This window comes from Strongylocentrotus purpuratus, unplaced genomic scaffold (assembly GCF_000002235.5).
Source record: "Strongylocentrotus purpuratus isolate Spur 01 unplaced genomic scaffold, Spur_5.0 spur5_scaffold_20, whole genome shotgun sequence".
In the NCBI taxonomy this organism is placed as follows: Eukaryota; Metazoa; Echinodermata; class Echinoidea; order Camarodonta; family Strongylocentrotidae; genus Strongylocentrotus; species Strongylocentrotus purpuratus.
The window spans coordinates 27,673,578-27,688,497 of record NW_022145606.1 but is presented as its reverse complement, the minus strand read 5'-3'; the positions used below and the strand labels follow the sequence as shown (position 1 = coordinate 27,688,497).

Below are 14,920 nucleotides of genomic sequence, written 5' to 3'. Positions count from 1 at the left end.
ATCATCATTTTGTGCTTCCTGCTGCTGCTGTTGCTGTGGTAGTTAATTGTAGTGAATATACTTTATATTTATATTAATTGGGAGTGTTGTAGATTAAGTTTGTGACTTTTAGCAAGAGTAAGAATTTCTTATCCTTTTAGTGATATTCAAGTTTGCACCTTTTCTACGCTTAGATACCGTTTCTATCAAAATATATTTCACCAGTACTATATTCACCGTTGTTTCTCAAACTAATTTTAAATACACGTTTATATGAATTACAACTATGTCCCATTTGCAGGCCAAAAAAATGAAAAGGTTAAATTCCAACGGCATTTGAAAGATAATACTAATTTAGAACTTCCCTGAAAAAAGGTGGCTTGAAAATGTCTTAAAGTGGGAAAAATAACGACTATTAGTTGTCGAATCGACTTAAGAGCTATAGAGGCAGTAAGTAATAGATCTGATTTTCAAACCATTGTACCGAATGGTTGTACGTTTTATGCTGCGCAAAGATTCAATCACTTTAATGTTGACTATTACAAGAAGTGGGTTATTGATGTAGACAAATGCCCATGTACCCTTTAGTGTCTGACAGTGAAGTCTAGCAAGTAAACGGGTTTCCCTGCATAATTTGAATACTAGGACACTGCTAACATTTTAATTTCACAGATAGGACATACATGACATATTCATAATTCTTGCAAAGTTCTACAGAATTTGATGTTAGCTGCAAAAGGGACATAGTATCTTTAATAAAACACACATTAAACAATGAAAATTACGTCTGCATGCTGTTATTTTGGAGTGACAATGAATCCTGCTCCTGGGATTGAGTGAGAAAGATATAGAGATGGGAATGGGGTAACAGGGGGAAGGAAACAACCGGTTAGATAAAGTTGGGAGATGCACATAAATTAAGAGAGGATAGGAGTAGGCTGTTAATAGTGGAATACATTTTGGAGATAAAATAAAGGAGAATGAAAAAAGGAAATGATAGAGAATTACAAAAGCGAGGAAAAATGGGAATAGATAGATAGAGAGAGAGAGAGAGAGAGAGAGAGAGAGAGGGGGGAGATAGAGAGAGAGAGAGAGAGAGTGAGAGAGAGGGAGGGGGAGGGACACGAAATCGTCATCGATGGGAATAAAGTGAATGCTAAAGGGGAGAAAGGTATGAGAAAGAAGATGAATTAAAAGAAAACGAAAAAGAAGAAAGAACGAACCTTACCAGAGATAGCGATAATAAGAGAGAGCGAGAGAGAGAGAGAGAGAGGGGGGGGGGTGATCATGCAGATCAATACGAGTAAGGAAAAACATGACAAAGAGGGCGTGCGTCAAGTATTCGCAACCAAAGGATTGATCCCTTACGCTAGGTTTTGAATCTTCAACTGAAATAGATACTGCACAACATAATAATTTAGATGTCAGAGTGTAGGCTATTCGCTTTACGTCTATTTCGCAATTGTCAAAATGAGGCAGAGGAAATCTTTATGTCATGTTAAGATACAAAAATATAAATGTTTAATAATACTATAAATCTGCAGAAATGCGGCCAGAAATATCCACTACCATAATCTTCTACCAAATGCAAATGATATAGGGGAGGGGTGTGGCAAATGAAATGGCAGCTACAACGCCGACCCCCGTTAGTCTCTGTGACATTTATATATCTCGTACGTAATTATATTAACACATCAGGCAGCAGCACTAATAGGTCATGACAAATATACACGATGAACCAACACGAGGAAAGGAGTAATATTTTAAAAGCGCGGTCTCTTAACATACAGTTTAGAAAAAAAATTATTGACACTCATTGTTACATGCGATACCAAATACGCAGCGCATCTTCTTCAAGTCATTGACTCTATGGATATTTTCTCACTTTTAGTGTAGGGTCTGCTGTATAGACTAGTAAGCCCAGCGAGTGGTTATTAGTTTTGAGGGAACGCCCCCGCGCGGTCTCCGCATGCGCAAATCTCCGCCCCGACCCGAAACCAGCAGCTCTCGTTTGCGATCGAAATAGAGGCAGGTATGTACATTTAATGGATAGCTAGGGCATGTGAATGCATAGAGGGTGCATAGTAGCCCTGTTTCGTGTATCATTATTGACACTTCACACTTTTTTTGTATTTTGCTTCAGTCTCAACACTTATTTTGATTAAGTCTTAACGGGCGTGTTGTTACTTCAAATTGATGTTCGTCTCTGATAGGTAATAAACGTCAAGGTTTAATTTGCATTTTTCCTTTTATCTGTCATTGGGAAATAGGCCAGGGACATCAACATCTATTGCCGCTTTGATTCCGGCCGGTTGGAGCCCCATACACCGATAACCATCTACGGGAAAAGGACGGGTCTCATATATTTTCGTTTTCTCCTTTGAGGGTAAGTCCGTTTTATAAATGTACGAATATGTAACTGGTCAATGCTTGGAAAAAGGTGCTTATTTATATCCATTATGTTGATGAATACCGGGGCAACACGCGCTGGTAATTTATATGGAGGGTTATCAGGAAAAGGAGGATATACAAGAATAAGCATGCTAAGCATGAACAGAACGTTACGTAATTTGAGTAGAAGAGGGATTATTGAAACTCTCTCTCTCTCTCTCTAACTCTCTCTTTCTCGAATGCACTCCCTCTCTCTCTCTCTCTCACTCCTTTGTCACAATACTAAACAGTAAAATCTGATTTATTTCCAGGAAAGCATTTAGTATACTAACGTGCGAACGAGGACAACCATCACGGCTCAATTAGCTTCACTCCTTCTCATTCATACCTCCTTCTATTTTTCTCTCCTTCTTTCAAATCATGTATCATTTTTAAACACACGGTATAAAAAGGGATGCCGGTACAAACCTTTTTAGAGTAAGGAGGTACATGAATTGTGGGTGGTGTAACATGACCTTCATTTAGTTATTATATCGCTCACGCTCAATTGAAATTTTCTCCTATTTATTTCATGAAGTAATATAACTAAAACATTTAAGACTAATAACAACAGTTAATAGGCTATGTAATAGTTCTCAAGACCATCTCTGGAAGTGCTAACGTTTCGGGATAACCTGTGCTCAAGCACAGTTCTTCACCAAGCGGAGGAGGAATTCATGAAGAAGAAGACAAAGAAAAAGAAGAAGAAGAAGAAGAAGAAGAAGAAAAAGAAGAAGAAGAAAAAGAAGAAAAAGAAAAAGAAGAAGAAGAAAAAGAAGAAAAAGAAAAAGAAGAAGAAGAAAAAGAAGAAAAAGAAAAGAAGAAGAAGAAAAAGAAGAAAAAGAAGAAGAAGAAGAAGAAGAAAAAGAAACTGATAAACCAATATTTTCAAGATTATCCAAACGGAGACACACAATGGATATGCATATAAACTTGTTTTTTCAATTTCAAAATAGATATTTGATATACCAAAACAAATCCACAGCAACAGCATAAAACAGCTTCATGTGTTCACAAGTCCAGATATACACAGATGGAAAAAAATACAAGAAATTCAAGATAACTTAGAATACAACTGTTTACTTATCAAGTCATTCTTTGTTCAGATGTTTTTAATGAAAGATTATAGGTTTATTTCTTTCTTCCTTCAACCGGAATTTCATTCCTTTATCAATCTCATTAATATGTATCCGTCAATTCGTATGCAATTCGTATGTAATGCTCCCCAGGGAGTGGAGAATGTGCATGTATTGTGTGCGGGTAAGCCTGAATCCGATGACCGGGGTAATAATATGATTGCAAGGCCCTCAGGGAGAACAGTATGAATACTGATGAGACTGATTATTATTATTATTATTATATGAATATGATTATTGTTATTTGGGCCTCCTCAGTTATTTGACGGGGTAGAGGATTTTCAAAAAATGGTATAATATAGAACTGTGAAGAGCCCTATTTTGTTTAGATCGGCTCAACCTGTATATTCTCCTTAAATACACCAGGATTAAATTGAACCCTGGACCCTACACTATTCCGGATCTAATCCCTAAACCTAGCCCAAAACCTAATTGCAACCATAAACCTAGGTATATATCTTTGAAGAAATAACACCTTGAGCAATTGACTCACGAGCATATGACCGGTCACCAAATTATGACTTTTTGTCAGAATTGTACGTGACTTCCAATTGTAGCTAAAAAGAATACAATGTACTCAGATTAGATATAGTCTATGTACACAAGTCCCAACGTAAACATAAATGAATGAATAGATATATACGGATAAATAGATACGTAAAAAACAATAATGATAGTAAAAATGACAACGATAAAATATCAACACTACTTATAACAATATTGATGATAATAGTAATTTTAATGATATTGTGCAGTATTAAGCAAGGTTTTGCAAAGGTGTTTCGGTGTGGAACTTAGACTACGGATCATTAAATTGAGGTCGTTTTACCAAAAACAAAACTAGACAATCGTCACAATAGGATCGTCGGATTCCTGAAATAACACAGCGAGGCTTCCTATTGTGTTGGGAGGGTTAGCATAGCGGGGGCGTTATGGAGTGGAACGCGGTCACACGAGTTTACTTTCAAAGGATTGGTACCAACACATATGACAGAACTGAGATTTAAAATATTAACAAATCGTCGCGTTCACACACACAGGCGAGTCTATGTTTCGATTTGTGTATTACTAGCTCCCATTAAAAGTGATATAAATACTATTTGAATAAATCGATATATGAATGAACAATTCCGTGAGTTAAACAAAATCATGAATAAGTAAGTAAATAATGAATATATAAATAAATGTATAAATAATTATATAAATAACCACTCAATAGATTAATAAACAAACGAATCGATCAAAAGAAAATCGGTGAATCAACAGATAGACATGTACAGGACTGGCTACGTTGATTAGACAGCTTAACAACAAGAAAATATTGTCAGGATATCACTTACACATGTTCTTCTATGTTGCATGACTACTAATAAAGCAGGGGTATGACATTGACGACTATTTGGAAGAAGGGGGGGGGGGGGGTCGTTGTTGATATTTTTCCTGCGGCCCCATGACAAATATCAAAACAAAATATTATCACCAATAAGAAGCGAAGCAAAATCATTTATGCTATAGTCTGCCCTAAAAAGTACTTAAATATACCTGTCGGTTTATTTTCGAACTACATGTATCATACTTGTGTCAAAAAGGAGTTACAATAATAAGAATACCACAATACCTTTTGAACCTTTTAAAAGATTCTCAATTAGATATAACTGACATCCGACAAACATCATAGTTGACTGAACTATATAAACGACTGACACCCTAAAACACCCCGACTGTGACACGTGTTTGAATTCCTAACCCAAGTTTGAACTCTGGCCATGCAAACTTGGTATTTATGCTTATTTTTCACAATAATTAATCATCAAAAGGGTAATGTGTGACGTCGAAATATGATAACTTATAATTATTAGCAACCCCACTGACCTTATTGAAAATGCACTGAAATCGTAGGCAATATATAGAGTGCCAATTTTTGGAAGATATAACAGTACGATTATGAAGGTATTTCCGTTGCATCGCTGAATGGTCTTTGATGTATACATGACAACAAACTAAACAGATAAGGCCTATATATTTTTTTTAATATAAAATTACTCTTAACATGACTTGATGTTCTCCCTCTAAATTGAGATCCTCATTAGACAGGTTTAAGCGTAAATCTGCAGTTAATGGATATATTCCCTAAATTTAAATGAATATTTCAAATAAGTACATGTACCAATTTAATATGTGTATCAATTTCTTCAGACTTGAACTATTTAGCCTTGCGGGTATGTATTTACGTCCTATTTTTGTTTTCACGTTGTACATAGCCCTGTTTTAGTGTATTTTTAAATATGTTGTCTATATACTTGACTTGTACCTTTCCGGGTCTTTACATATGTGAACGTTTCGTTTTTACTCCCACCATAAACGCATAACTGTGACACCAAATATGCAAGAGTATCTTCGTTAGAATGCGGAAGTGTTATATGACAGGGGTGATGTGGACCTTTAACTTGAGCTCCTGGTGAAGTCATAAAGAAAGAAATAGGGAGAGAGAGAGAGAGAGAGGGGGGGGGGGGGAGAGAAAGGGAGAGAGAGAGAGAGCGAGATCTATCCTCGGGTCACGGTAGGGTTCAAGGGGAGCTTACGTTTATCTCATTTTCAGATTTATTCTGGTAAACTTACGATTAGCAACACGAACGCTACACTTTAACTGACACAATATGCTGCATGAGAGCGAGAGAGGTACTTTGGCTGAAAATTGAGAGATTAATGAAAGGTTAAGACCAGTATTGGAAACGCCCCAATTTCAAAAAATGAAATGGAAGCTTTTATTACCAATCATGTGAAAGAATATGTTTTGACTAATACATGATGATACAAATTTTGCCAGGAAACCGCCTACTAATTGATATATTTGGTAAATTAGTTTATCTACATGGTCTGTGAGAGATAAACGCACGTGTGCGTATAGTCCTATATACATCTTTCTGTGTACAGTGCTTGTAACTTTACGAAGACTGGGCCATATATCTTATCATTTTGATGAATCCAGAACCTTGCAGTACACACCAATACTATTATGCTAGATGATCAACCTTTTCTGATCGATTCCACAACGTTTCTTTCACAATGCAATCGCATGATCATAACTGGTCTTTACCTTTAAGTGATGTATCTTTTTTTTTCAGCTTAAAATGGCCAACCCGATTTTAGGACAGGCACAAAACAAAGGAATATACGCCATGCTGGGAGCAATTTAAACAATGTTGGTCAAACCCTCCGGTTATTGGTATAGTGTATAAAATTGAGTTAACATCATTTTGACTGTAAGCAAGTGTAAAACAGTCCTTTATCAGACTTGCTCAAGGGCCTTTAACGGGTTAAGGCTCACATAGAGAAAAATAGACCTACATCAAAATAAACATTTTTCCACAGGTACAATGCAGGCTAAATGTTAACAAAAGGAACAAGGCGAGACGATATTACCCACAAAGTGTTTTTACTTGTCAAACTCGACATGAGTCATGTCAATATATTTTCTACTCTTTCCTGAAAGAGTTTATATTAATTTGACAGGTTACTAATACTATTTAATGCCGGTGAATCTGATAAAGGAGAGCTTCGATACTTTATCTGAATTATTATTCTCTCTTGATTTAAAGGTACTATGTCCCATTTGCAGGCCCAAAAAATGAAAAAGTTAAATTTGAATTTTGCAAATTTGCATGTGAAAGATAATACTAATTTAGAACTTCCCTAAGAAAGGTGGGGCTTGAAAATGTCTTCAAGTGGGAAAATAACGACTATTAGTGTCAAATCGACTTTAGGGCTATAGAGCCCAAAAGTAATAGTCTTGATTTTCAGACAATTGTACCGAATGGTCATACGTTTTATGCTGCGCAAAGATTCAATCAATTTAATCTTGGCCATCACAAGAAGTGGGTTATTGATGTAGACAAATGCTCATGTACCCTATACAACTCTTTTCATGTATGTTATTACCAAAGAAGAAAAAAAGCCAGTCAGTCACTCAATAGTGTCTGACAGTGAAGTCTAGCAAGTAAATGGGTTTCCTTACATAATTTGAATATGAGGACACTGCTAAAGTTTAAATTTCACAGATAGGACATACATGACATATTCATAATTCCTGCAAAGTTCTACAGAATTTTAGGTTGGCTGCAAAAGGGACATAGTACCTTTAACTGAATAAGGTTAATATCCACCCCCCCCCACAAAAAAAAAGGGAGGGAATACCAACTTCTCACGATAATTCCACATGCGGTGGAGTCATTCAATAAGTATTTCACCAGACAATCCGCGGCAACTACTTGTTCCTATCGTGAACGATGCTCTGGGGAAGAATAATTGTATTTCCTGTATTTTCTGTGACCCGACTAGGAAATCAAGGGGGAGGGTGGTCTATTCCCGGGGTCTGAGGGAGCTGTGCCCCTCCCCAATGTGGTTTATGAAATTGACTATGATCCCTTACTAAGTATACATAAATAAATGCACTGCGCCCCCCTCCCCCTGTGAATGCGCGAATGTCAACATATTTTACCTGTGTGTTGCCATGATCCAAATTACCCCTCCCCAAAAAAAATAAAAAACAATGAAACATAAAGAGAGAGAGAGAGAGAGAGAGAGAGAGAGAGTGAGAGAGAGACAGCGAGAAAGAAAAAGGGAGATGTTATTTGTGTGGAATATATAGTTTGCATTATTCATATTCAGTAGTTTGACGTACTATTCGTGGTATTGTGGATATTGAGATTTTGGACTTAATGTCATACTGAAAAAATATTAATGTATTTTTGCAATGCGTGGAATTAAATTTGAAAAAGATGTATTTCCGGTGCTGGTAAAGAAATATAGAGTAAATAATTCCTCGAAAAAAACGCAGGTTTTTTTTTTTACATTTCTTAACCGTAGTTTACGCCTCCTCTCAAATCTAAAGTATCTACAATAAAAAACTGTAATTTGTCTTCTTCTATTTGTTATTATTTCAAATTTCCATTTACGATAATAACAGTATCCATCATTATGATTATGAGTGTTCACCAATAGTTTTCTTCAAGTAAGTGATAACAAATAAAGGATTTTCACACCCATTGCCATTTCTGTTTATAATATATCGTATATATTTCCGACAATAGTTAATAGCACCCTCTGGGGGTGTTTTACAAAAACTAAGATCGACTTTAAGTTGAACTTAACTATGGCAGGCAATTCATGCCAATGGTTGCTCGACCATTATGATCTTTAGATAATATTTTTCCTTCACTAATGAATTATCAACAACAAACAATTCTCTGGATTTGTGACCAAGATTTGTACGTCTCTGGAGGGACCAATGCCAGTAAATGGTGAGAGCAAACAGAGGTATTAATGGCCTGCCATAGTTAAGTCTAACTTAAAGTCGATCTTAGTCTTCGTGAAACACTCCTCTGGTAGCCTTCATTGTTTTATATGTCAGATAATGTTTGACAGTTCTCATATTTGTATTATCAGCCAACTAAGACGGCCAAAAGGTCACCAATCAATCAGTCATAGTAACGAATGACGGCCCTGCAGTATGAATGAATAATCGTTGTTGTCTTATTGGTCATGGCTGACCCGTTATGACCCATGTGATGGGACCCTTCCATAGGCATCTGTCTCCTGCAAGAATATGGCGGACAAAGAAAGCGGACAAAATATACAGTTCCTCAGGTAGACAAAGGACCATCCTTCACTGCTATCGTGTAAAAATGTGTAGAACAGGTGAATATGCATGTGACACCTGTTCCACACATTTTTAAATAAAAGCAGTGAAGGTATGTTCCTTTGTCTACCTGAGGAACTGTACATTTTGTCCGCTTTCATTGTACGTCATGTTCATAGTGATAGTGTATTGAGAGGGTGGTCAGTGATATCACTAGACCTTCAATCCATGTCTTCGTTTGGGTCTTCCTTTTCTTCGTGTTACTTCAAAGGAACCTTGAATGATAATTTTAATATCAAAACGTATTCGTATGTGAAAGAAAGGAGTTTGGTTTTCCCCTTTTGCACTACCTTATTATCTCTCTATATCTTTTTTCCTTCATGTTTATTATTCTTGTTTGTGTGGTTTTATTCTTCTTCTTTCTTCTTCACTTTCCTTTCCGTTCATCTACACCTTTTTTTTTATTTTGTTCTTCTACTTCCTCTTCTTTTTCGTTTTCAAATTCTTCTTTTTCTTCTTCTTCTTCTTCTTCATCTTCTTGTTCTTGTTCTTCTTGTTCTTCTTGTTCTTGTTCTTCTTCTTCTTCTTGTTCTTGTTGTTCTTGTTGTTCTTCTTGTTCTTCTTCTTAATCTTCTTGTTCTTCTTGTTCTTGTTCTTGTTGTCCTTCTTCTTCTTCTTCTTCTTCTTCTTCTTCTTCTTCTTCTTCTTATTCTTCTTATAATTCTTTGTTTTTCTTCTCCTCTTTCTTCTCCTTCTTATTCTCCTTCTTCTCCTTTGTATTTTCCTTCTTCTCCTTTTTCTTCTCCTTCTTCTACTTCTTCTCTTTCTTCTATGTTTCCTCATTGTTCTTCCTGTTCTCCTTTTTATTTTCCTTCTTATTTTGTTCCAATGCTTTTTCTTTTTCTTTTTGTTCTTATTCTTTTTACTTGGCAAATAGTTGTGACTGGCTCATAGCCGAGTAAAACACGTTTAATCTGAATACACCAGACAGTTCAAGGAAACTATTTCCTTTCTTCTCTCGAGAGCTATTAATGCCACATGCGTTAAACTGATATTTCGATGAGATTATCCAGGAGCAATGCATTTCAAGAGAGAAAAATTAGCATATATATTCCTATTATACTTCTTTCTTTATCGTACTGTATTTAGTACTATTAATATTATTATTATTAATAGTATTATTAATAACATGATTATTATTGTTATTATTTTTATTATTGTTATTATACTATTATCCGTATCAGTTTTACTTTTGTTATTGTCATTTCTCTAATAATGCTTTTTAATCACCATTATTCAGTTTATTTACTTCTTCTACAAATTATCATTTATCTTTTAGCCTATAATATACATTTTCTTTCTCCTTCCCCTTTTCACTTTCGCTGGGTTTGATATAACGATGTATGGAAAAGCAGCAAATGTTAATCATCGTTTATTAAATACACATGCATTCGGTATAATCATTCGTGAACTATTCATTTTCAGGTTAAACGAAATGAAACTCCTTTTTTATATTAAAAAGTCATATACAAATTACATATTAATGAACTTCACGAAAATCCTTGTAAACTAAGTACTGTATATAGTTCTGTTCTATAACGAAAAGGCTTTACGTGGTAGCATAATTTCTAGTTACAACAATGCATTGTGAATACGTGTTAAGAGTTCACAATTAAGCATATAATACAAACAGGACGTATTTGTGTTTTTTCCAACTATCTTCCCACGGTTTTAGCTCGTTTATTGTTTACATTAAACGTTTAACAATCGCTAGTTTTACAAGGCTGACAACTTGTCTCTTTCTGAAATATATTTTGATTCAATGTCGGATGAACCCACATTTCAATGTCACCGTTTAACTCTGCCTACCCCCCCCCCCCCCCCCCCGACCAACAAAAAAAGAAGGGGGTAGGGAGAAGAAACAAAATGGGATAAGGGCTTTATAGCATTGCGTTATATTCAGTACTAGCTTCAGTTCCTGACGTAGGGGTGCGTTAGAGACTGACCTTTCACCGTGTGAGGGTGACCTGGAGAAACAAATGAAACAAATGAATAAATTAAATTAAATGAATAAATTAATAAACATAAGCATACACATGAAATAACAAATATTTACATGGGCTGTCACTTAGCCACGCTATAGCCATTTGAATAAAGTTTAGAAGAGGAACAACAACAAAACAACACCAACAACAACAAGATAGGAAGAAGTAGAAGAGGAAAAGAAGAAGGGGAGAAAATAAGAAATCGTTAGAAATTAAGCTTCATATTTAATTTAAATCAGAATTAAACAGTTGAGCATTACTGGATACACGTCGGGGAAAAGATAGAATCGTTAGCAATAAAACACAAAGTACACATATAACGTTGAAACCTTGAAATAAGGCATGAGCTGTCACTTTTAACCACTTTGGACAGCGTCACTTTGTTATTCAACGGTAAAACGGATATCCAACGGATGTCCATTGGATAATAGTCGGTTAAGGGAGCCGCTGTAATCGGGTTTCCAATAGACAATGGTCTGACAGCAATATAAAAAAGATTATCTAGAAACGAAAAGTGCAGTTCTTAGTCCATGGTAGAAGTCATGGAACTACATACCTGTTGATACTTTAATGCGTGCATTGGATTCGTGTGAAATTCTAAGTAAGTTCTCGACAAAACCCCCGACTGTTTTTTTTTTATTGTTTGTTTGTGGCCATCCTAATTCCTCTCATACCATTTTGTTAAATTTGTACTGAACTATACTGTTGTTGGTTCTTAACTCGGACATATTCATATATGTACCTATGAATGTTTTATATATTTGCTGGAATTTAGAGAAACGAATTGAACTAAATTAAATTGAATTGAGGTAATAAACATTGTCTGTGTAGAAGGCCGTTAGTCGGGTTTCAATAGACAGTGGTCTGAGTGCGATATTAAAAAGATTATGTAGACACCAACAGGGCATTTTTAAGGAAGCAATAATTATAGAATTACAGACAGATATAGGTGATAATACATTTTCTAAGACGCACATATAGAAAATAAACACAAATAAAATACTAATACTTTAGTGGTTAGTAAATTTGTCAATGTTATAACTTGCGAAATTAATCTTGATTGTTGTCTTCTTCAGGTATCCCCCATCTCTCTCTCTCTAACTATCTATATCTCTCTCTCTCTCTCTCTCTCCATCTTTATCTCTCACTGTCTCTTTCTCTCTCTCTCTCTCTCTCTCTCTCTCCGTCTTTCTCTCTCTCTCTCTCTCTCTCTCTCTCACTGTCTCTTTCTCTCTCTCCCCCTCTCCCCCTCTCTCTCTGTCTGTACCCCATCTATCTAACGATCTATTTATCTATGATCTTTTATCTATCTGTTTATGTATATTCCATTATATGCCATTGTAATAGGTTTTTCTTTTTCTTCCTTCTTTCATACACAGATGCAGATGCTCTTCACTATCATCAACATCGTCGGCTAATCATTTCTCTCTGAGCAAAGACCCTTCAATTTTGATGAACTCTTGAATGAACTATCTCAACATCATGAAGTTTCTTCTAGCGGTACTGTGCATCTACACGATGGCGGTCCATGGTGTGACGTCACAATACTTGGGAAAAACTGACGAGCGCGCGGCCATCCCTCCCCCGGACGACCCGGGTCACAACACCCATCAGGAGGCGGTCATCTTCTCCTGCCTAGCCGTCGTCGTCGTCTTCGCCGTACTTTGCACGCTCATCCTCTGGTTCGTCGTCGAGCGAAATAAGAGCGATATCCGACGCCTCGACCAGCTCATCCCCGAGATCGCCGAGAGGATGAGGAAGGAGACGATCACCGTGAACGGGACGCTGATGTCGGGAACGTTGACGGCGTCGCACGAGTTCGAAGCCGAGTTTCTGACAAATGAGGAGGTGCAACTGACGTCGTATAGGAGGCAGCAGGAAGGTGATGCGACAGCCGAAGCTAGCGCACCACCTGCCGAACCTGCAAACGGTGATGTACCACGAGATCACGAGGGAGACCACGGGGTTGATGCTAATGACGCGGTACGAACCGATGCGGTAACTGATGATAACCAAAACGACGTTGGAAGACACAGTCAGCGGCGCGAGAGAAGCGAACGACACAACGAACATCGCGTTGAACATCACAACGAACGTCACAATGAACGGAATGACGATGGCAGTCACGAACGGCGCCCACATCATCACAAGTCCTACGAGCGACATTCGCATGACCGTCATTCAACGCCACACGATTACACCGAAGTCGCTCTGCGTCACAACCGCTCCCGTCCGCCGCCGCCTTCGTACCGCCACACCTACGATAACACGTACGACAACCCGGTCATGTCAATGCAGGACGAGCGGGATTTTCGACGCGAACGCAGGAACGGCCCGACGCCGACGCCCGCACCTAAACCTGCCAAGCGTTCAACACGTCCAGTATCTGCTTATGAGGCCTCCGGAAGTGAATACCCGGGGAGGCACTTAGGCCAATCTCTATCATAGGCATTATGGGGGATGACGATGGGAGAAGACCAACACGACATGGACATGGGCGTAGATATAAATCACTGCTGTATGAGAGTCATGTTTAATTTACGCATTCTATCTATGCATATACTGCTTACGTTTAACAAGTACGTTTTCCTACTTTATACGATGCATATCATAGCGCGTTGAGAGAGATAGTTGTGACACACTTATCATCGCGTATACGCGAGATGGGTCATAGGTTAGATAATTGTGCTTAAAATAATCTCCTCCCTAGTACAATCTCTATGACTGGGAACTATTCTATAGCTTCAAGAAGTTCCCGACAAATCAGAAACAACTTCTGGTGACGTCCCTATCTCTCTCAAGTAGATACGACATGATGCATATGTACATTATCATACGTGTTGTATTATTATCATCATAGTCATTAGTCTTGCCACTCTTACAAATGTTAACACTAAATCACATATTTATTTTGTTATAAACGGTATGTCTATTGAAGCATCCCATTTTTGATCTCGATACTATAGATTTGGGCAAAATAAACATTTGTTATAAGACGTCGATATCCCCAAAATGCATTTTCTCTTGCTTTTAAGGAGTGGATTGGAAAGGGGAGGTTTCAATAGAAATCATGGCATATTTTTCGTCAAGCGAATCAAACTTAGTGACCAATAATATTAAAGAAAAGTTAGCGTCTTGCCAAAGCGCGGAGAAAAGTTCGTTAATGACACACATGTGTGTATTGTTTTTCATATTTATGTGAAAACGAGTAGAAAAAAGGATGAACGTCTTATTTGTATGTTATACTTTATATTATATCAGAAAGAAAGTTTATGGTGCTATCAAAAGAAAGGGAGTTCCATCCTGAATTAATATAGTATTAATACATTTTTTTAATTCAACGCATAATACAGAGATGTCTTTATGCGCTGGAAAATTTGCGGCATAATAGAATAAAGATATGTGGTATAGTATTTTCAATGAGCAATGAGTTCTTGCTAACGGTCGAATTGCAATACGAAAATGTATAATTATTGTTCGATGTTACAATTTTCCGTTTTTGATCATTTGGTTTGTCGATGCCCCCCTTCCCTTTATTTAGTTCATGTTTGTTTCTTTTTGTTTCATGTTTTTGCTTGTTTGTTTGTGTTTGTCCATAGTCAAGGTATGACACGGGAAAACGATGGGATGGCGTATAAAACATTTGGATTGTATTTTCTTAAAGTTTTCATTTGTCTTGTTTTCTTTGTAAA

At 36.9% G+C, this 14,920-nt stretch overlaps 1 protein-coding gene across 1 annotated transcript; it reads left to right on the top strand.

The window, feature by feature from the left end:
• The first annotated feature begins 2,227 nt into the window (after positions 1 to 2,227).
• LOC115927665 (splicing factor U2af large subunit A-like) lies at positions 2,228 to 13,676 on the top strand. Its single transcript, XM_030993815.1, has 2 exons — positions 2,228 to 2,365; positions 12,608 to 13,676. The coding sequence occupies exon 2, from the start codon at positions 12,693 to 12,695 to the stop codon at positions 13,674 to 13,676; it is 984 nt and encodes a 327-aa protein (XP_030849675.1). The 5' UTR covers positions 2,228 to 2,365; positions 12,608 to 12,692.
• Positions 13,677 to 14,920: the final 1,244 nt, after the last annotated feature.

Coding starts and splice junctions, on each gene's coding strand:
- LOC115927665 (XM_030993815.1), top strand. CDS start 12,693: ATGAACTATCTCAACATCATGAAGTTTCTTCTAGCGGTACTGTGCATC.